This window comes from Eretmochelys imbricata, chromosome 9 (genome assembly GCF_965152235.1).
Source record: "Eretmochelys imbricata isolate rEreImb1 chromosome 9, rEreImb1.hap1, whole genome shotgun sequence".
Taxonomy (NCBI): domain Eukaryota; kingdom Metazoa; phylum Chordata; order Testudines; family Cheloniidae; genus Eretmochelys; species Eretmochelys imbricata.
Genome location: NC_135580.1, coordinates 80267777 through 80290622, shown reverse-complemented (window position 1 = coordinate 80290622; position 22846 = coordinate 80267777). Strand labels below are relative to the sequence as shown.

The 22846-nt window shown below is 42.1% G+C and overlaps 1 protein-coding gene across 2 annotated transcripts; it reads right to left on the bottom strand.

Moving 5' to 3' along the window:
- Positions 1 to 355: 355 nt before the first annotated feature.
- ZC4H2 (zinc finger C4H2-type containing) lies at positions 356 to 16576 on the bottom strand. 2 transcript variants are annotated; one of them, XM_077826713.1, is made up of 5 exons: positions 16451 to 16576; positions 5616 to 5787; positions 4041 to 4213; positions 2545 to 2707; positions 356 to 853 (listed from the first exon to the last, which is right to left on the bottom strand). In XM_077826713.1, the coding sequence occupies exons 1-5, from the start codon at positions 16501 to 16503 to the stop codon at positions 740 to 742; spliced, it is 675 nt and encodes a 224-aa protein (XP_077682839.1). In that variant the 5' UTR covers positions 16504 to 16576; the 3' UTR covers positions 356 to 739. The 2 variants fall into 2 exon arrangements, with proteins under 2 accessions (XP_077682839.1, XP_077682840.1); XM_077826714.1 differs by lacking the exon at positions 2545 to 2707.
- Between the last annotated feature and the right edge of the window lie 6270 nt (positions 16577 to 22846).

Sequence of the window (22846 nt, the reverse complement as noted above, 5' to 3'; positions counted from 1 at the left end):
CCTATTTTTCCTGGTCATTTCAGATATACCCCCAAATCCTTGGATACGCTGAGTTTTACTCTATATCTAGCCCATGTAATCTTGCTGGTTAGGACAAGGCATGGGTCTTTAACATAGCAAATGGATATTCAGCTACTTCTGTGCCTCAAGTGGGTTTCTGTTAGGAGAAAATTACAGTAATCTTTTAGCAACATCTCTCTTTCTCTCAAAAAAACCCCAAAAAACAACAACCCCAACTTGCTGTAGTAACACTTGATCATTAAGAATATTCTGGTTTTATAGACAGTGCCTGCTTTTTAGCAAAAGATACTGTATGGCAAACAGTGTAGAGATAGAAAAACACAGAGACATTTTGGCAAGTACAGTACAGGTACCTTAGGTCTAACATATTTAACTATGAAACATGTATCCTCAAATATATCTTCACAGGAGGGATCATACAAAGTGGTCATCGGCATTCAGACTACTTGCATTAGAAGTTCCACTTGGCTTAGGAGTCAGAAAGATGGAATGACTAAAATGTTAAAGTGTAGCACCATCAACACTTCTCCTAAAACCAAAATGTGAGGACTGGATGGAAATTAAGACGGAACAGAAACATTGTGCTTACGTCACATTAACTAGAAAACAATGGGTAAGTCATACTTAAGTCTGCACTTCAATAAACTGGCCACGTTTACAGTTCTACTGGAAAGGGATTAGGATGGGTCACATGTTTTCTCCATGGATTTTCTGTGTTTCACTCATCCTGTTTCCTCTTGGGTTTTTTGGGATTCCGAGACCGGCTTTTTGCTTTGCAGAGTGGACATATTGGTGCGTTCCGATGAATTTGCTGGTGACATGATAAACAGGCCTGCAATGCAATGTTACATCTTATTAATTTATTTGTATGGAAATAGTGCCTAGGAGTCTCAGTCATGGACCAGGACCCTGTTAGCAACCTATTTCTCTGTGAGGTAATAAACCCATGAAGTTCTGTTGAGACACACTGCTTATTGAACATGTTACCTGCTCTAATAAGTTAATATACTGTACAGGAAAAATAAATAAGCCCCTGCATGCTCAGTGGCGAACTGGAACTAAATTCTGCGGCAAGGTTCCTAGATCCTACAGCAACTTCAGGTCAGTTGAAAACTAAAGGATTTATTGAATTAAATTTTCAAATGAATAAAACTGCCAGTGCACCCCCCGTTTATCATTTATTTAGATATTAAATTCAAATTTTATTTGAGCTTCCCCTCATATTTTCAAGATTTTTGTACTGACAATGCCTGACTGTATCAGAAAAATTGTTTAGAAGGCCAGCTGTGATTCCATAGATTTTAAGTCAGAAGGCACCTCTATCTAGATCATCTAGTTTGACCCCCTGTATACAACCTAGAATTCTACCCACTTATCCTTGTATTGAGCCCAATAACTTGTGCTTGACTAAACCATATCTTTCAGGATATGTTTGCCGTGGAGCTGGAGATGTAACTTCCAGCTCAGGAAGACATGCCCGTCCTAGCTCTGAATGAGCTAGTGCCTTAAAAAGAAGCAATGTAGTCATGGCTACATGAGCGGGGGGCAGGCTGGCCATCCAAAATACATACGAAGGATCCTTGGAGTGGCTAGCCCATCCCAGCACCCATGTAACTGCAACTTCAAGTCTAGTTTTAAGCATGCTAGCTCGGTCAAAGCTAGCACAGATACGCCTCTCCAGGCGGGAAGTTACACCTCCACATCCAGCAGGCATACCCTCGGAAAGGCAACTAGATTTAATCTGAAGACATCAAGAGATGGAGACTCCACTACATTCCTTAGCACATGTCTACACATACAGGGCTGCAGCAGCATAGCTGTACCAATGCAGCTGCACCGCTGCAGCATTTGAAAACACTCTATGCTGACGGGAGAGAGCTCTGCCGTTGGCATAATAAAACCACCTCCGCGATGGCAGAAGCTATGTTGCGGGAGAAGCTCTCCCGCCGATATAGCGCTGTGCACACAAGCGCTTAATGCCAGTGTAACTTACGTTGCTCAGGAGAGTGGTTTATTCACACCTAAGTGACATAAATTATGCCGACATAAGCTGTAGTGTAGACATAGATTTAGTAGTTTCTTCTAATGGTTAATCATCTTCTTTGTTAAAAATGTGTGACATATGTCTAATTGGAAATTGGCTTTAACTTCCGGCCGCTAGTTCTTGTCATGCCTTTCTCTGCTGGGTTGAAGAACCCATTAGTACTTGATATTTTCACCTTGTAACAATAATGTTTCTCAAGCTCAGGAAGCACAGCGAGTAGAAACTGGCAGTATCTGCCCTATGACTGAAGAGTCCCTGCAGGGGGAGTCATACAAGATACAGAGCCTGATTCTGAACTCTAACTGAACTGGCGCAGCTCTATTAACTTCAGTGGAATTGTCCTTGGTTTACCCTAAAGCAGGCAAAATAAGAATTGGACACATCATTATTTTCAGTGCTAATTCCTTTGTGAACACGATATGTTCCAATCACCCAAGAGACAAGCCTGTGCATTTGACACCCAAGAGACAACGCCTCACCTTCATTGGAGGTGGCTGTTGTCTGAAAGTTGCTGTCTGTCTGGTGTCCTGTTTCCTAGCCACTTGTAGCTGTTGGGCAGCAGCTGCAGCTGCAGCCAGAGATTCTGGAATAGGCGGTTCTTGTGGTTCTGTCTGCCATTCAGCTTTTTGCTTTTCAAAGTAACTATACAAAAACAAACCAAAATTATAATCAACTGCTGGCCTGTCATTTATTTATTTAACAAGCATTGATTTGTAATGACTCTTCTGTGCTAAAACATAATGGGCCAAAATTTTTTGGTTTTCTTCCTCTAGAATCAAATGACTTGCACCAAGGACTCATTTGGATCAATTTTTTTAAAATGGGATAATGACAATTGTTAAAATACTACATGTGGCCAAAAACACAAGCCCACTGACGATCAATAATTAAGGATCATCCTAATATAGATGGAGAAGACTTGTTAAATAATGAATTCCATCCACTCTCAATATCTAGTTATTTCTAATATTTTTTGAAAGTTAATGAGCCATATTCGATCATGTAACTAGTTAGTGGCATAATTATAGCGAAGTTGATATACTATGTTTCAGGTTCTTGTTTTCCAAGTTTTATCTGCAACAACCAGCCCTAAGAAATGTTTTCTGTTCTTCGTTTTTAATATAAACTGAGATTTTGGAGCACAATTCTGCAGCGAGGGATGAACTGCATAGTTATTCATTTAATATGTTCCAGGGGTAAGAGTTGATTTTATATATTTAAGACCACAGGAGGATCAGGTTATTCATAGTGGATCAGGAAGAAATCTCCATGTCCCCACCCAATAAGATCGCATGAACCAAAGCAAAGAATTTGTCCCCTTCCCTTGAAGCATGAGGGGTTGGTTGGTCTCTGCTGGATACAAGGCTAGATGGGCCATTCTCGGGAGAAGCATTAACGTCCTCCTTGGTTTTCAAAAAGAAGAGCATATCCTTTACATTTCTTCCATAGATCCAACCATCTGGATTCAGCCACAGCTTACCAGATTAGAGTCTGTGTTTTTTTTAACAGCTATAGCACAAATTTGAATTCTGACCAAGACTCACTGAAGACACTCATGTAGTAGTTTTGGGTTCCTCTCCTCCCTTGCATCATACCCACGCCTGCTAGTCAAATGGAAGAAATGGATTCTTAGAAAAAAGTACAAAGTAATGTAAAATTAGAGATAGAGTAGAACCAAAACCTTAGATCCAAACACCCTTTAATTTGCGGGTCAGCGCTGGGGTTTGCAGCTTTGGCTGATCTAAATGTAACTTCGACCTTTGCCCCATATTCAGACAGAACCCTTTTGGAGGCTTGTAAATGGCTGGTTAATTTTTGTCGCACATACATGCTTCCTCCACTTTCAATTAATTTTGTTTTTCATGATTGCCTCTGAGTTCCTACCTTCCAGCTGGGCCCAGAAACAAAAATGACAAAATGCCAGCAGAATCATAACTGAATACAAGGCCAAATATTGTTTGATCTGGAGACATACTCAAGAGAGAGTTTCTCTTCCTCCTCACACAGATCTGGCAGCCTCTGCAAGCCCAGAGTCATCCGCAGGGCATCTACGTGCTCCTTCAAGGGCTTGTACTCTTCATGCAGGCGTCGAGTGGACTCCAAGAGCTTATTGAGGTCATTCTCAGACTGCTTGATGGTGTTCTCCATCTGAAACAGGAGGAGACATTTGCTTAGCAGATTGCTCCATTCACAGCTCTCTGATTCACCAGCCAGAGGTGGCAGAGTGCAAAGATGATGCTGTCCTTTAGAGAGTGGAGCTTTTCACATTCAGATTGGAAGAGAATAGGCAGACAATGAAATGGCCAAATAAGGAGTTAACATTCTGTGGGGGGAGGGGAGGGTGGAATATGGGCAGGGAAAAAGCAGTCTGGAAGCAATTAGGCCGGGCAACGTTGTTGTGTTGGGCACTTCGGAAAGATTCTCAAGGAAGGTTATAAAAATAACCTTTAAAAAAAAATCTCCACTGGGCTAGGGCCAACTCATTTGCATTATTTCAAGCCTTTCCAAATATCCCATAGATTTAAAAATTTAACTCTGATGTTGCTGAGTTCATGTTCCACTTGGGAAAGAGAGGTTTCAGAGTAGCAGCCGTGTTAGTCTGCTCAAATAAATTTGTTAATCTGTAAGGTGCCACAAGTACACAAGTACTTGGGAAAGAGAGTGAGAGAAGCAGCAAAAAGAAAGATAATCTGATGGAAACATGAAGTGCAAGTGGGACAGCATGAAAGAGAAGCAGGGAGTGGAGGGGGTGAGAAAATTCTAATGACAAATGAAGGTGGTGTCACATATTCGAGGTACCCACTTGTGCCTACCCACAGTTTGGGAGCTTTTTCCATTCCTAATACAGAGTCCAGGCTTCCCTTTAGCTCAACATTTTAAAAATAATTACTCACCCTTAAGAGAAGGAAAAAGTGTGGGTTTAAAATTGCTGGTGAACGGAGTTGCTAATTCAGAATGGTTTTGCAAACCCAGCAATTCACAAATCCTCAGCACTCTCCAGAGTACCCCTCTAATCATTAGTCTCCCTATTTTGCATTAATATCCTTCACGCTCCTGCTTGTTTTACTATTTGTATTGCAGCAGTGCTTAGTTGTCTCAGGGAGAAATCAAAGCCCTCTGATTCTAGGCACTATGCAAACATTACAAACCATCCCACTATCCCTGCTTCCCAAAAAGAAAACAACCCAAATCCCAGACAGCTGCCAAAGCCTCCCAGGTTCTAGGTGTTAAATTAGGCAGCACTAAGAGGGTTATTTGCTAGGAAGAGTCAGAATAACGCTACTATGACTGCTGGTACCATTGCAGCAGCAATGGGCTCGGTTGTTCGTTCCCTTTAACCTAAATCTATTATTGAAAATCATCTTGCCTGATACAGACAAGCACTAACAGTGACTAAATTTAACTCATTTGATACCATCTGTATAATCCTTTCATGCTGTCAGGAAAGCTCAGGTTGCATATCTCTAATCTGTCAACTGTATATCCTTAGGACAATCCATATGGGACTATATATAAAGTATATCCTGCCCACAATCCCACTGCTACATACCACATTTATGTCAGCATGGATCAGCCGCAGCTCCTCCACGTGGGCCATCTTTTCCTGCAGCAGAAGATCCATCTCCTGCTTGTATTCCTTCAGGTGCCTCTCCTCCGATTCCAGGGCTTCAAACTCTGCCTTCAGGCGTGCCTTAATCTTTTCCATCTGCAAAGTCTTATTCCTACAACCCAATGGAAATTACAAATATAAAGGGACAACTGCCATAATGTCAATGTAAATTCTGTTTGCTTAAAGACTCACTATACACACACACAAGCAAAGGTGTTCACATTGATAGCAGGGGACTGGCAAAAGTTGTTGATAAAGTCAGAACTAAAGTATATCTTTGAAAGACTGGGGTGGTCTGTGCAGAATCCCGGAATCAGGGAACTCCTGGGTTCTAATCCCAGCTCTGTCATTGGTCTTGTCTCCACGACAACTTTTTATTGTATTGGACCATGGAGCTAGATTACATGAAATTTACCAAGATTTAGCAGTTTCTGTAGACCAGGACAATTGTGTTCAGCATTGTATCAGTCATGATTAAACCTTAATCACGAAAGAGGAAATTCTAGAGAAATGTTTATTCCTGCTGGGCTTTAAAGGGGGCTTCTGAGAAATGGAGTATAGGATGCAAATGCCAACTATCTTGACAGTAGACTGAGACACTAAAATGCAGACTTTTGCTTTATACAAAGGATGCTCCAAGACAGTAAAAGTTCTGATGCCATTTCAAAGCATCTAAAATTCCACCTGCAGTCTACAGGGTAGCCTCCCATTTTCCTGCTGACCTCCAGCCCCTTTAATGCTATTTGTAATTGCAGCTCCCTTTGTTCTACATTCCAGTTTTTGTTTCTTCTTTTTAAAATGGTACCACCCCATATCTCTACACATAAAAGCTATGGAGTCTGGAGCAATGTCTTTCCTTCCAAAGCTAGGAGAGAAGGACTGGCTGTTTAAGCAACACAGCAAAGCTATGCTTACTATTAGTTGAATCAGCACTGTTTCATGACCATCTCCATTTTAAAACAATTGCCCAGACAGTCAAAAACCTGTTCTAGTTCCCAATCCAGTTTTGCCAGGCCATGATTCAATTATATTCTAATCTTCACTTTCCAAAGACATGATCTTAGAGATATAGCCCCTGCTTTCATCAGAACTGTGCCCACCAGCTCTGCTATTGTGAAGGCTTTGGAGTTGCTTCTGTTAGCCCTCCTCTTACATCCCTTGTGTCCAATTCCAAGAACAAATACAATACCTACCTAAGCCTCCGGTACTTCTGATCCCTCCCCTCGTGCATTTTTAAAGTAGTCTATAGCTTCAAACAGACTGAAAATGAAAACCAGAGGAACTGTGATCATTCTGTTGAGCAATCAAAATCTGACCAAAGAACTTCAAATGGACCAGGATCAAGTCTTTGGGTAACAAATTCTGGCTCCTGTCACAAGTTTTATGGGTGGGACTGAGATAACTGCAGGAGATCCAAAAAACAGCACCACAGGTTATTTTTCTAGAGTGTAACATGCCCAAAGCAGGAATGTCCAACAGTGATAATATCAATAATAGGAGATTTTTTTAAAAAAATCCTGAATGAGATTTTACATGCTCCCTTGGAACAAAATACAACAACGTCCTTCATCACAGGATACATTTTAAAAACAGCCTTAAAAATAAAAAATCTCCCTCTAGTCGAATAAACCTGAACCAGTTTGGATTAATGTTGCTTCTGATCAGCACCATTACACTGGGGAGTAGAAAAGCTGGAAGCAGAGGTGTGCATAGTACAAAGCCAGACATGGAATTGGATCGACTCAGAGGTCACCCAGAGACATTTACAAAGATATTCACCTAGATGAATATTTTACAGTTACAGTAGGGTTGCCACCTTTCTAATTGCTGGTAACCAGACCGCTAAGGCCTCATGCCCTGCCCCGCCTCTTCCACCAAGACCCCGCTCTACCCCTGCCCCCATCGCTTGCTCCTCTCTCCCCCCACCCCCATTGCTCGCTGAATTGTTTCCACCTTACACCCCACCCAACGAGCTGGGCTCCCTGTGCTCCAGAGCTGGAATGGGAGCTGCTGCAGCATGACTAGGAGCCTGCCTGCAGGCAGGAGGCAGCCCCAGATGAACAGGGGCTAGCGTGGGTTAATGACCCGTGCCTCCCCACACCCTGCAGAGACCAGACTTTTGATGTCCATCAGTACATCTGACCAGATACTGCCAGGTCCCCTTTTTGACCAGATCTTCCGGTCAAAAACCGGGCTCCTGGCAACCCTAAATGGCACCCAGACACAGAAGCCAAAAACTGGACTGTCTGGGTAAAATCCAGACGAGTGGCATCCCTAAGCTATAAGCATGTATATTTCATGTGGTATATACCATGTGTTATTAAAGAGAATATTACATGTTTTATATAGAGACAAACATTTTTTTAAAAAGGAAGCCAACTGTCCCAGTTTTGAAGAATCAGCCCATCAAAGTAAAAATGGTGGAAAAAAACAGTCAGCGATAAAAGAATTATATCGATAAAAGTCATCTCCTAATCAAGCCAGAGACCATTTTGTCAAAACAAACGGCTACCTGAATGCATTGATTTCTGGAACCAGAGGCAGGGCTTATTTCAACAAGAAAGTAGTTGCTGACTGGACTTCAGTTCCAGTGGCCCAAGTCAAAGTGTATTAGCCTCTGTGAAGAATTAATGGTCACTTAAGAATTTTTAAAATGACCACAGTAAACTCCGGGGAGTTATTTAGCAATAATATAAAGTTGTCATACTTTTTACTTTCAGGATTAATAGTGCCATTTTCTCAATATGAAGCAAACATTCATAACTGGCAATCTGATGAAAATTAAGAAGAAAAACATATCATATAACTCTATAACTCACAAATTTACAAGAGTTTAGAGAGCAGTCTTTCATCCACTGAGGAGACAGGATGTACATGATGTCTTAACAGTTTTAGAAAATGAATGTATTTTTATTTATTTTGTATTAAAATTTATTACTTTTGAGTGGGAGGATGAAGAGAATTAGAGCAACTGGTATTAAAATTTGTTATTCTACAGTGTTAGGGCCCAGTCTTACAGAGATTTACACAAGCGCTTAACTTTACGCATTGTGAGTAATGTGAATTTTTCAGTGCACTATTATTAATTATGTGCTTTCCAGGAGCATCCAAAATATGCTAGGCATTCTCACTCAGACAGAAGACAGTCAATGCCCAGAAGAGTTTACAGTCTGATGCCTCAGTCCTCCATCCAGATCCGTTAGTGCTGAACTCTGACTCCATGTGAAGTGCCATTGACCGTAATGGGACTTTGCAAAGGAACAGAACTTTACACCAGTACATTTGGAAGCAAGGGTGGGACAGAGGGATTCAATCGAAATATATGCACTTTTCAATATACATTATGTAATTTTAAAAAGTAAATATATTAACTATACTATCCCTTATACTTGGTCAATTTCTTGTAGCCATCACAAAAGAAGTAGGGCTGTTGATTAATCGCAGTTAACTCAAAAAAAAATTAATCGTGATTAATCACACAATTAAACAATAGAATACCAGTTGAAATGTATTAAATATTTTTGGATGTTTTTCTACATTTTCAAATATATTGATTTCTATTACAACACAAAGTGTACAGGGCTCACTTTATATTATTTTGATGACAAATATTTGCACTGTAAAAATGATAAACAAAAGAAATAGTATTTTCCAATTCACCTCACACAAGTACTGTAGTGCAATCTCTTTATCGTGAAAGTGTAACTTACAAATGTAGATTTTTTTTGTTACATAACTGCACTCAAAAACAAAATAATGTAAAACTTTAGAGCCTACAAGTCCACTCAGTCCTACCTCTTGTTCAGCCAATCACTAAAACAAACAAGTTTGTTTACATTTACGGGAGATACTGCTGCCTGCTTCTTATTTACAATGTCACCTGAAAGTGAGAACAGGCATTCGCATGGCACTTTTGTAGCTGGCATCGCAAAGTATTTCTTTGCTGTTACTAGTCAGTTTCATCTTCTAGTTCCAGTGTGCTGCCAGAATGCAACAACATTGTAGTTTCAGGGGACTATTCCAACCCAAACAATTAACTTTTAATATTAAAAAACAAAGTACACATAAAGTATGAAGACATTTCCATTAATATTAGGGCATTTAAACTATGTATTTTTGAAAACAAAAACCTAAATTTGGGACCTAGCCTACATAGCTGATTCTGCTCTCATTTCTATTATTTTCCATTCTAAATTTCTATACTGCCCTCCTCATCATACTGTCTGAGGGCTTGTCTACACTACAAAATCAAGCTGACTTTATTTAATTCGACCTCAAGCCCCCAAATTAACTAAGTTGATTGTGCGTGGCCACACCATGCTCATTGTCTCGATGGAGTGCGTGTTCACTAGCAGCGCCTGCATCGATGCACAAAGCAGTGCATCGTGGGTAGCTATCCCCAAGTGCAACTTGCCGCAGTGTGTTTTGGGAAGTTTGTGCAATGCCTCATGGGACCAAAACATTGTCGCAGGGGAGAATGGGAACATTGCGTCAGCATCCCATGATGCACTGTTCTCAACAACAAACAACCCAGTGGTTTTCGCGCCTTAAAACCGCCACGCATACGCCATAACCACAGAAGCATGTAGCCTGCTCAGTTGTGAACTCTCACTGTGAGCATCTCAAATACCTCGCACCTTCTTCTGCAGTATTTCCAAAGCCGAAGTAGGGTCTGCCGCATGGAACATAGCGATGTCCTGCAGAAAGCCCTGCTGCAAGTCATTGAAAAAAACAATTCGCAGTTGCTGCTGGCAGACAGAGAGGAGCTGCACTCTGTTGAGCACCATTTCTGGTCCCATGAAACAAACACCGATTGGTGGGACTGCATCGTTTTCCAGGTAGGGATGACGAGCAGTGGCTGCAGAACTTTCGAATGCGGAAGGCCACCTTCCCAGAACTTTGTGAAGAGCTTTCCCCTGCCCTGCAGTTCAACAACACAAAAATGAGAGCTGCTCTGACAGTGGAGAAGTGAGTGGCAATCACTATTTGGAAGCTTGCAACACCAGACAGTTACCGGTCAGTGGGGAATCAATTTGGAGTAGGTAACCATGGGAGCTGCTGTGCTCCAAGTGTGCAGGGCCATTAATCGACTTCTGCTATGAAGGGTAGTGGTCTGGGAAATGTGCAGGACATAGTGGATTGTTTTGCTGCGATGGGGTTTCCTAATTAAGGTGCGGCAATAGATGGCATGCATATCCCCATCTTGGCACCAGACCATCTTGCCACAGAGTATATAAACCGAAAGGGATACTTTCCAATGGTGTTGCAAGTGCTGGTGGATCACAGGGGGTGTTTCACTAACATCAATGTAGGAAGGGCGGGAAAGGTTCATGATGCGTGCATCTTTAGGAACTTGGATCTGTTCAAAAAGCTGCAATCCGGGACTTTCTTTCCAGACCACAAAATGAACAGTGACAACGTTGAGATGCCTATAGTTATCCTGGGGGACCCAGCCTACCTCTTGCTCCCATGGCTCATGAAGTCATATACTAGACGTCTGCACAGCAGTAAGGAACAGTTCAACTATAGACTCAGCAAGTGCAGAATGGTGGTTGAATGTGCCTTTGGTCATTTGAAAGGGCGCTGGAGACGTTTACTAACAAGGTTGGACCTTAGTGAAGAGAACATCCCAATGGTTATAGCTGCCTGCTGTGTGCTCCATAATATCTGTGAAAAAAGGGGGGAAATTTTCTGCAGGGGTGGGCAGTTGAGACAGATCGCATGATAGCCATTTTTGAGCAGCCAGACACCAGGGCAATAAGAAGATCACAGCAAGGGGTGCTGCATATCTGTGAGGCTTTGAAAAGCCGTTTCAATAATGTGTCACAGTAATGTGAGCGGTTTGTCTGCATTGTGCTTTCCCAAACCTTCACCTGCCTTGTATCACTGTCCCTGTAAAGCCAACCCCGCCACCACTGTTCCCTCTAAGCTATGCGCATGTGCATACAGATCCTAAACCCCACGCACAAGGCAAAACACCCCGCACACAAAAATTTGCATAGAAGAAATTTTTTGTGCACACAGCCTGTCAAAAATGTGCACAGAAGAAATTTTTTGCGCACACGGCCTGTCAAAAATTAGAGTGAACATTGCCCCCCACCCAAGCCCTCTGCTTCCACTCAATAAAGAACATCTATTTCTCAGCTCCATTTACTTTATTTAACAAACATAAGTAAAGAGGGAGAACAGAAAAAAAAGGGAACCTTGGGGAAAAGGGGTTGTAAAGTTGGAACGGGAGAAACATTTTCAGCTGTGTAACGTAACACCCCATTCCAGACCATCAAAGGTCTGTGAATGAACGCCTTCTGTTCCTTGTACCCTCCCCCTGAGTTAAGTGAAAGGGATAATGGACTTTTGGCCCATGCCTCATGGAATGCTTGTGGGAGGGTGATTCTACGCCAGGAGATGCTGGCTGGCTGTCCACCAGGATCTGCAGAGGGACTCTACCCACCTGCTTCTGTTCCTGCAGTTCAGCCAGACACCTCAACATGTCTGCTTGGTCTCTCATAATCCGAAGCATCTCGTCCTGTGCCGCACACTCTTGCTCATTAGAAGCTTTCCTGCTCTCCATGTCCATGTCTAACTTCTCGGACAGTGAAATCCTCCATGCTCTCAACTCTGTGTCAGCTGTCCTGGTGGCATTTATTATCTTGGTGAATATGTCCTCCTGCGTTCTCTTTCTCCTCCTTCTAATCACTGAAAGTCTGCTTTCAGGTGTTCATGACACGCCGAAGGACACATTTCCAGCTGTCAGTCATGCGGAAAACTAAAGGAGCCATTGTACATGAATAAAATGTTTCCATAGCAAGGCCGCGTTCATAAAAAAACAAACCCTTATTACACTAAGTGCAAGCCATAACATAATCAGAATCCGTAACCATTCACTATGCTGTTTTGCTGCTCCAGCCGTGGTGAGTAGGCTCCCTTCACCCCCTTCCCCCCCCGCTGCCCCCAGGTCATGGGTGACTGCACTTTTGAACAAGGTGGGGGGAAACGTTTTTACTCCCAAATTGGGGAATCTCTCATGTGGGGCCCCAGTCCCCTATCAGTCACTTTAAACTACTTGCCAACCCATGCCGAGCACAGTAAAGGCACATTAGCTGCTGCGTGGTTTGGCGATCTGGAATGTGGGGGGGGGGGTGTATCATTCTCCTTGTTGTCCCTAGACTCACACACCTGTGAGGTGTCCACGTTGCTTGTGGGGGTGCTGGTAGGGTCACCCTCGAGAATCGCATGCAGCTTGTTGTAGAACTGGCATGTGTGGGGTCCAGCACCAGAATGACTGTTTGCCTCTCTTGCCTTCTGGTACACTTAGCGAAGTTTTTATTTTCACACGGCACTGCTGGGTGTCCCTCGTGTAGCCCTTCTCCCCCATTCCACGAGCAATCTTTGCATAGATGTCAGCGTTTCTTCTGCTGGATCGAAGCTCTGCCTGCACAGACTCTTCTCCCCACACAGCGATGAGATCCTCCACCTCCTGTGCAGACCAGGCTGGAGCGTGTTTGGGGCGTACAGTCTGCACGATCAGCTGTGCTCAAGCTGGCATGCTCCCAATGCTGATCAAACAGGAAATGGGAAATCAAAAATTCCCAGTGCTTTAGCAGGGGAGGGGCTGTTTCCTGTGTATCTGGCTGCAGTGCAGTCAAGTTGAGAATGATCTCCAGAGCAGTCACAGCTGAGCATTGTGGGACACCACCTGGAGGCCAATTAAGTTGAATTACACAACGCTGCATCTGCACTACCTCACAGTCGACCCATGAAAATCGAATTAAGCGCTACGCCTCTTGCAGAAGCAGATTACAGAAGTTGACATTAGAAGCGACTTAGGTCAGCGTAAAGGACCCGGTAGTGTAGACACATACATTAACAGGTCAACTTAAGGCGGCTTCCTTCTACCTAACTTTTTAGTGTAGACTAGGCCTGAGTGTCCTCAGGAAGTGACTACCATCTATCATGGGCGGTTCATTCTCTCTCTCACTCATCCTCTCCCCAGGAGGAATGCTGGAGCCCAATCCTGCATAGATTTACATATGTGCTTAGTTTGACCACTGTGAGTAGTTCCACTGATGGCAATGGGACTACTCAGTGCATAAAGTCAAGCACATGCATAAATCTTTGCTGGATTGGGGCCTTACATGCATACTTAAATTTACTGACTGGAGTAATCCCAGTGCTTTCCAATTAAGCATGTACAGAAGTGTTTTCAGGATCAGGCTCTGACATCCCCTGAAACCTCAATAAAGTCTCTTTAAAAAATATAAACATTTGGCGTAATATAGGAAAGGGTCTCCAAAAGAGACATCAAGTGAGAGAAAACAATAGGGCAAATTTTGCTTTTTTCAGCTAGTGATTTTATTTATAAAGGCGCTTTTAACTCTGCATGTGGAACAGGAAATTAATATAAACAATAATTAGAGTATGGCGGAGCCTTTTAAGCACATGAAATTTGTTTATTTACTTTAAAATAAAACGGGCATAAAAGTACAAATATCCAGAGCTTGTGATTTCTTATCTGGCCTATTTTGGGCCAAAACCAACATGCCTTATTCACCTGATCTGTCCCGTTCAGTTAAACGTGACTGTCTATTTAGGTCAATTTGGTAATCAGGATTTAGCCCGCTGATGTAGAAGGATTCTTAGATTTCACAGATCTTCATTTCACTTTCATGGCACCATAATTTACAACAAGGCCAATAATTACAACATCAAAGTGTGTCAAATTAAATAATTACAGTTAAATTCACCTTTGAATCAGAAAACTGAATGTACTTGAAGTTCCCAAATACAAAGCATTGTAACAACCAAGCAGAAAATGGATCGGATATTTAAATCCAATTTTACAACAATCAGGTCTCAACAGAACTGTAACTGGCTGATGATCTGTTTTAAAAGATGACAATTCTGACAGTTGAGCACAGAAGTTTCAGAGCCTCAGTATCAATCTGGAACATATTCACTGTCCTGTCTCTCATTATACGTATTTTGGTACACTATATATAAAAATAATTTGGGGCCTGGTCTTGCCACCATTATTCATGGGAGCAGTTTTTGCATGAGGAAGGACTTGGCCCTTGCATGGAAGAATAATTTGCTTCTGCATACTCAGTATTCCAACTAGGAGATTTTGTTAAAGGTGTAAGGACTATAAAAACTATAGTAATTGAATTGTTGCTTATTCTGTGGTTTGATTTCAGTTTCTTTTCTCAATCGATTAATACAGGTTTAAAACTGAGCATGTTACAGTGACATTTTTTATTCTTTGTTTTATTGATTTCCCCCTCCCCACCCGCACTCCATAGATAACCTCTTACGTTTTCCTGATACAAAAATATAATACACAACTCACCATGCAGATGAGCATGGTATAAATACCTACATATATATCCCAGTCAAGGCTGTTTGTTCTTCCTCCCAGCTACTTTCAAAATTATTGCACTTTCCTTATTACATGCCTTTGCTATTAAATGCACAAATTCATGCTAAATGCACGCAACTCAGGTAGTACCCAGAACATCATGTTCATAAATGAAAAGGCGCAAACTGAGCATTTAAAGCCATCGTGCCATGCATTGTTGCTTATGATTGACTCTTCCTGCAACATGTCCTGTGATTCACTTTACGAAGGCCACTATATAAAAATTAATGGTATACTGGATTGCACTGAAGAGTGGAGAGACCCAGCTTCCTGCCTTGCTGGTAAACCTCTTTAAGAAAAAGCAATAGCATCCTTAGTGCCATTGTGTCCCTGCTTCATCATCATCATTCCACCCTATGCCCCCAATAACTCCTTCAGAGGAGAGGACCACAATAAACAACAGGAAGGGAACAGGGAACATTCACCAGTCTGACTTCACACAACATCCCTAACCCTAACTCCTTCTCCAAATGGGGGTGTGAGAGAGAAGTAAGCTGGCTAAACAGATCTCCCAAGATGCAGTTTTCTTTCCTTTCAATCCCTCCCCACAAGAACACCCCCTCCTAAATTCCTCTGCAAGCCACAACACTGTTGCAATGCATATAACCCAAAATATTAGCTAAGCAGACACTTTTGAAGGGTATTATAAGTGAGTCCAGCCAAATCAATATATTTAAAAAAAAAAAAAAAGCACTTCCCAACCCCACCTCCCTGATTTCAGAGCAGCTTCTGTGCTCTGGATGCCTATTTGCCTCACGTACATACCTTATGTAGTGAGCTGTAGCTCACGAAAGCTCATGCTCAAATAAATTGGTTAGTCTCTAAGGTGCCACAAGTACTCCTTTTCTTTTTGCGAATACAGACTAACACGGCTGTTACTCTGATACCTTATGTTCTGTAATTTTCTCCCCCACCTCCCTTCAAACATTTCCTTGATGCAGCCAACCAGAAGAATGTTAGGAATGAATGGGTAAAAAAAAATCCTAACAGTTTACCTGAATAAATAATAATTAAAAAAAAAAACACAACTGCTTTAAAACAGATCTCCAGTTGTCCATTCATAGCTGCCACCTCCACCCCCTTTTTATTACTTAAGGCTAATTCCCTGGAAAAACATGATAATCCCCGCCCTGTAATGCATCTTTCACGGCACCCACTCTCAGCAGATGCTTCTTTTCTTACTTAAAAAAATTATCTCCAGCTTTCATCCCAGGGTTTTTCGTTGTGGTGGGTTTTTTTTTAAATTTTATTTTATTTTGTAACATAACAGTAGCGTCTTCAAATCGGTATAACTCATTCACTCCTTCAAGGAGAGGGAAAATAGCTTAGTGTTACTGATGCTGCACAAAAGAAAACATACCTGATCTCTTTGATGCTCTCCAGTTTGCACATGATTTCTTGCTCATCAGCCATGCTTTTCACTCCAATTTAAACCTCCCGTGATGTACAAAATGCCAGCCCCAAAAAACAAAACAAAACAAAAATCAACCCATACAATAGACACAATGTAGCCACCCACTCCGGGCATATGGACTCTGAGCCTGTGCGGTATAATCTAATGGGAACTATGGGAGTTAGAGTCCAGTTCCTTATTGCAGCCGAGGCATGTGCAAGAGGAAAGACTACAACGCCCACAAGGCAGAGCAGAGCTTTCTTACCCCGCTTCCTGCAGCCACACTTTAAATCAATTTGTCACAGCTAATTATGTCAAAGGTTGCTAGTTGTGGAAGGGAGCTGAGTTCCTCCCCTTGAGGGTTGTGGGTTGTTGCTCTTTCAACTGAAACGATACAGTGACGTATAAGTGACTCCTGAGAGTCGGTTGGAAAATGTCATGATTTTGATGAAAAGCTAAATTAAATCACACAGAAAAAATGCTCCAATAATTTTGGGAGACATGTTTGACATTTTAATTGATGCTCAGTTGTCCAAAGATATGCAGAAGCACTGAGGTTTCTTTGGGATTTGTTTTCGCTCTCAGGGCATGGTTACACTTGCAGATGTAGAGCGCTTTGAGTTAAACCAGCCTTCAGAGAGCGCAGTAGGGAAAGCGCTGCAGTCTGTCCACACTGACAGCTTCAAGCGCACTGGTGTGGCCACATTTGTGGCACTTGCAGTGGCACTGGGAGCGGTGCATTATGGGCAGCTATCCCAGCATGCAAGTGGCTGCAACGTGCTTTTCAAATGGAGGTCAGGGGGGAGTGTGACAGGGAGTGTGTTGTGTGTATGTGGGGGGAAAGAGAGTGGGTTTTTGGGGGGCTGAGAGCATGTCAGCATGCTGTCTTGTAAGTTCAGACAGCAGCAGACCCCTCTCCCTCTCTCACACACAGCATTCCACGCTAATGGTTGCTTTGTCTAGGAGTAGATAAGCAGCCGGCTGTCAGAAACGGAGCTTTCAAAGGGCATTTCCGCATTCCTGCAGCGATTCCAAAAAATGACAAGAGTGGCCACTTGACTTAAGGAGATTATTGGACATTTCCGGAGGCTGATCAGAGAACAATAATGCAACACCTCGTTCACACTGGTGCTGCGGTGCTCCAGCGGGGGTGCAGCAAACGTTATTCCACTCGCCGAGGTGGAGTACCAGCAGCGCTGTAGCTGCGGAGTCAGAGCGCTCTACGTGCCTTGCCAGTGTGGACGGGTAGTGAGCTAGTGCGCTCGGGGCTCCTTTAGTGCGCTGTAACTCGCAAGTGTAGCCAAGCTCTCAGTCAATACAACTGACAATATGAATGATACAAAAGAAGAAATAAAGCACAAATGTAACCTTTGTTATTAAAAATTAAGATTTAGAGTGATCCTCAGGCACCTTGCATCTGAGGATCTCAAAGAGATGTACATACATTGATGAATTAGTCTCACAGTCCCGTATGAGACCGGTAATTATTTTTGTCTGGCTTCCACAATGTGTTATCTGCTATGTAGACAGTTAGGAAGACAAGGGGCAAGATTTTCCAAACATAAATGACTTAGGTTCTTTGGAAAATCTCACCCTTTGTCCTGAAGAATTTATGATCAATGAGCTCTGCACTAGTGGACCCGTACGTGAGCATGGAATCTCATTGGCTCTAATGGGGCTCCCATTGGGTGGTGGGTGTGGGGGGGGGTGTCCCTCCACGCAGAGCTCATTATAAGTTCAGGGCCTAGACAGGCAATAGAGGGCCTGATCCTGCAAACACCTACTAATGAGTATAACTTCACATGCCTGGGTACTATCAGTGAGACTACTCGCAGGAGTAGTGTTAGCAGGATAAACCCAAAGAATGAGGAGGAAAATTCAAAAGACCTTGGTTTAAACATAGCGAAACTGAGTCACAGAGAGGTGAAGGGATTTGCCCAAGGTCCCATAGCAGTCCAGAGGCAGAGGTTAGAACAGAATCAAGATCTCCTTGCTGACGGGCCATTCCCTGAATGACAAGCCCAGTCTTCCTCTGCTCTTTTGCTGCATGAAGCCTCAGCATTAAAATTGCTTCTCATCACTGACTCCCCATCCAAACAGAATTGAGTAAAAGCAGGTTGTCCACAATGCATCCTGCATAGAATACTGGTTTCTGTGTATGATGTATTACTGAGCATCTTGAAAATCTGTCCTGGAGGATTTTGTTTGCATGTTTTTGTTTGTTTTTATGGGGTGTGTGAGTGGCTAGGTTCACTTATAGAAAGAGGGGGAAAGAGTTATAACGATTACCCTTGGTTTCTATTGCATTAATAATAATTAGTAATTAAAATGATTTTCTTGGCATCTTCACAAATATTAATTAATTGAGTCTCACAATATCCCATTAGGCAGGTGATGGTGTAAGTATTTTCTTCATTTTTAGCAATGAAACTGAACTTCACACCCAAATCCCCTTGAATGCTGGAGATGTTCAGACCTGTATCCGAACTTTGCCATCAGGCCCATCTCCACTCATTTTACAGATGAGGAGATGGAGGCACAGTGAAGTTAAGGGACTTACCCAAGTCCATGCTGTGAGTCAATAGCAGGACTGGGAGTAGAGCCTTAAAATTCTGATGTCCAGTCCCCTGATCCAATCACTAATCAAACTACCTTTTGATGAATAATGTATCTGAACATGCTAGAGATATATCCTGTAACTCATTTAATTGTGATATTGAATTGCTTTTAGAAATGGAGTCCTATTACTGAATAATTATACTTTGCCCTTTTCTTCTGAAGTCCTTACAGAGCTTTGCAAAGACGGGTAAGAAACAGAGCCACAGAGGGTATGTCTACATTGCAAAGAAAGGCCCATAGCAACATGTCTCTAAGCCCTGGTCAACTGACTGGGGCTTGTGCTACTGGGCTAAAAATAGCAACATAAGAATTTGGACTCAGGCTGGATCTTGGGCTCAGAAATCTGGGGGTGGGGGGAAGCATCTTGGAGCCAGGGCTCCAGCCTGAGCCCAAACATCAGCATTGCTGTTTTTAGCTCCATAGGGCAAGCCCTGCAATTCTGAGTCAGTTGATCCAGGCTCTGAGACTCGCTGCTGTGGTTTGTTTGGTTTCGTTTTTTTCAATGTAGATGTACCCAAAGAGGTTAAGACATAAAATTTCAAATCTGGTCGCCTAAAATTAGATATGAGTGGTCGAATTTTCAAAGGTGATAAGCATCCACATTTCTGTCGGGGAGCTTTGAAAATCCAGCCACTAATGTTGATACTTAACTATGGATTTAAGTGTCTAACTTTTAGGCAACCTGATGTGAAAATTATGTCCATCCAATCTGGAAACCTTTGTCTATCTGTAGTATCATAATGGGTAGCTCCAGTCACCTGTGATCATTTGTGCTGCTGCTGTTCTCTTCTGAAGAGATTGATCTACGTTCTCATGGAGTCCCAGATGTATGTGTGTCAAACAGTGCTAGTTGTGAGGAATATTGCCATTTATAAACTGGCATGATGAGGAATGCTACAAATCTCCTGGGCACTCAGCTCAGCTGGAATTAAACCACAAAAGAACTATCACCTGATGTCTCTGTGCAAATAACACACATGCTCTGAAATAAATGGGCAACAGCCAACAGCAAAGAAATATATTGGAAAATTGGGCACAGGGAGGTTTAAATTACACTTCCTTTCACCAACAAAGCTATTTGAATGGCAAGGCAGATTCACCCTTATTGAAGGGATGGTGGCATCTATCTCAGCCCTCTTGTGGGTCCCTCACCAGGAAGAGGGTGGTATGTTTAATTCCCCTGTGTGTTTCTATGAGCTCTGCCAGTAGATGAGTCTCCAAAGAGCCTATGAATATATGCTGATTTCCCTGGACACACAACTTTTCTGCCCAGCACCACCTTATTTTGATGCTGAATAGACCCTTAGAGCCCCTTGGTAATTGGAGTTGAAAATATTTGGACCACCATCAGCTGGAATTTTTTTACCTTCTACCCAAAATAAATGTGGGATGTCAATGTGTGTGATGAAGGACCAATCTATCAAAACCTGGACCCCAAGTGAGGCGTGAATTTTGAATAGTGAGAATAATTAACCTTTGGAACAATTTACCAAGAGTTGCAGTGGATTCTCCATTGCTGACCATTTTTAAATCAAGATTGGATGTTTTTTCTAAGAGATATGCTCAAGGAATTATTTTGGGGAGCTGCTATGGCCTGTGCCATACAGGAGGTCAAACTAGATAATTACAATGGTCCCTTCAGGCTTTGGAATCTATGAATTCCATGAAAAGTTTGACAAATGGCAACTCTAGTCCCCAAAGCTCCAGCTTGTCACCTCCTAAATTCAGCCTGAGCTCCACTGATCCAGGAAGCAAAAGAAACTAGGTCAGTCGTAAAATTTCTGAAGCACACAAGGCTGATATCAAATCTCCCCTGCACACACACACACACACACACGCACACGTTGTAGCTTTTTGTTAACCTCTTTCTTAAAGGAAGTAATTTGGAGCTTAATCCTGAATTCTTTGTATACTCTCAAATCCCAATGAAGTCAGTAGAAGTTTGGGATGGTTTTAGCAATGAATTTTTTTAATGGCAAAAATGATTAATCTTCATCATGCACAAATGGGCTGAATGATTTCCCCTCTATTTTGTTTGCTGTCTTCTCCAATCAGCTGTTACCTCTCAATTGTTCTCTGCAGAAAATTGCTCTTTTCCAAGGGTGGTTCACCCACTTCTATTTGCCACTGTTTTTCCAACATGTAGGCTGCCCTTGTCCCTTTGGAGCAGGGATCCCATTTTTATATTTGACATTGAAATGTCACACACTCCTATAGCACCATAAAGCAAACACAAATCTTAGAAATTAACCAGTTAGTGATATTTTAATGGTCTAAATAACGGTTGTCAGGTTAAAGAACTTGGGACTGATTTTGAAAACTCTCAACACATGGCAACTCCCACTGACTTCAATGGGAGATTTGTGTAGTGAACAGAAAGGCTTGAAAATCAGGCCCCTTTTATGCCAGTTTTCTATTCAGAGTCCAGTTTGTAGGAAAGTTATAAACTGAAGCTATGAATGGGAGGAGAATGGGGCTCTCCAGCGGGAGGGAATAAAAAGCCAGGCTTCAGAGGTGAAGTGCCCTGACAGGGATCCTGGGTCTGAGGAAGAAATGTCCTGGGGAATAGAATGAACAGCCCTGAGCTAGGATCTCTAAGAGCAGCCACACCTATGGAAAAGGCTTGGCTTGAACTTCAAATGGTCTTATTTTTCATTTGTTTGTTAATAAAGTCAAGCCCCAGCAAGAGGGCGAGTTTTGAGTCTATATGGGGCAAGCAGACTGGCTTAGAACAGCTAGGAAAACCACCTGCTCCCAGGGTATAGTGCTGGAAACATTGATGCACTCATTACATTGAATCTTGGAAGGATTTGATTTAATAATATAATAATAATAATAATTAATAATTAATAATTGATCATGCCTAGCTCTTATATAGTACTTTTCATGTTTAGATCTCAAAGTGCTTTACAATGGAGATCAGTGCCAGTATCTCCCTTTTAAAGATGGGGAAACTGAGGCACAGAGCAGTGACATGCCCAAAATCAATTAGCAGGAGGAGCAGCAGACCTGGGAATTGAATTTTTATCAGCAGGGTCCTGTTTTTTTTAGAAATCCTGAGCACTCACTACTGCCACAAAGTACATAGAAGTGGCAATACCTCTGAAAATTCAGACCTAAGTTATTATTTATTATTTGTATTGCATTAGCACCTAACAGCCCCCATTGGACCAGCACCCCATTTTGCTAAGCATTGTACAAACACAGAACAAAAAGATGGCCCTTGCCCCAAAGAGTTCTAAGTTTGAGTATAAGACAGGTGGATACAGGAGACAAGAAAGGACAAGGAAACTATCATACAATACTGGTCAGCATGATAGGCGGTCTCAGTGCACCCAGCAGACGCCTAACCAAAAGGCACTTCTCATAAAGACAAAATATGATTATTGTTAATAATCTAATTGTTATTCATTATTGTTAATAATCAACATTTACAGGAAAAGAAAGTTAAAACCCATGTTGCACTTGTAGATAATGACTGCCCTCTCCTTCTATCAGTTTAGACTGGCAGTCAATTGAGATATTAATATGGGAAGTTACAATTATTATTAAACATGATTTTGTTTCCGAGTCTGCTATGAATCTTCAAGGTAATAATTTTGAGGAGTTATCTGTAATATGCAAATATAATTTCTGTAAATTCACTCCTTGTGGGCATTGCAGAAGAAGAATATCTCAAAAAAAATGAATATATAGCAATTGTGAATGGTGGAGACGTCTGCTTTGGTGATTTTGATCAATATT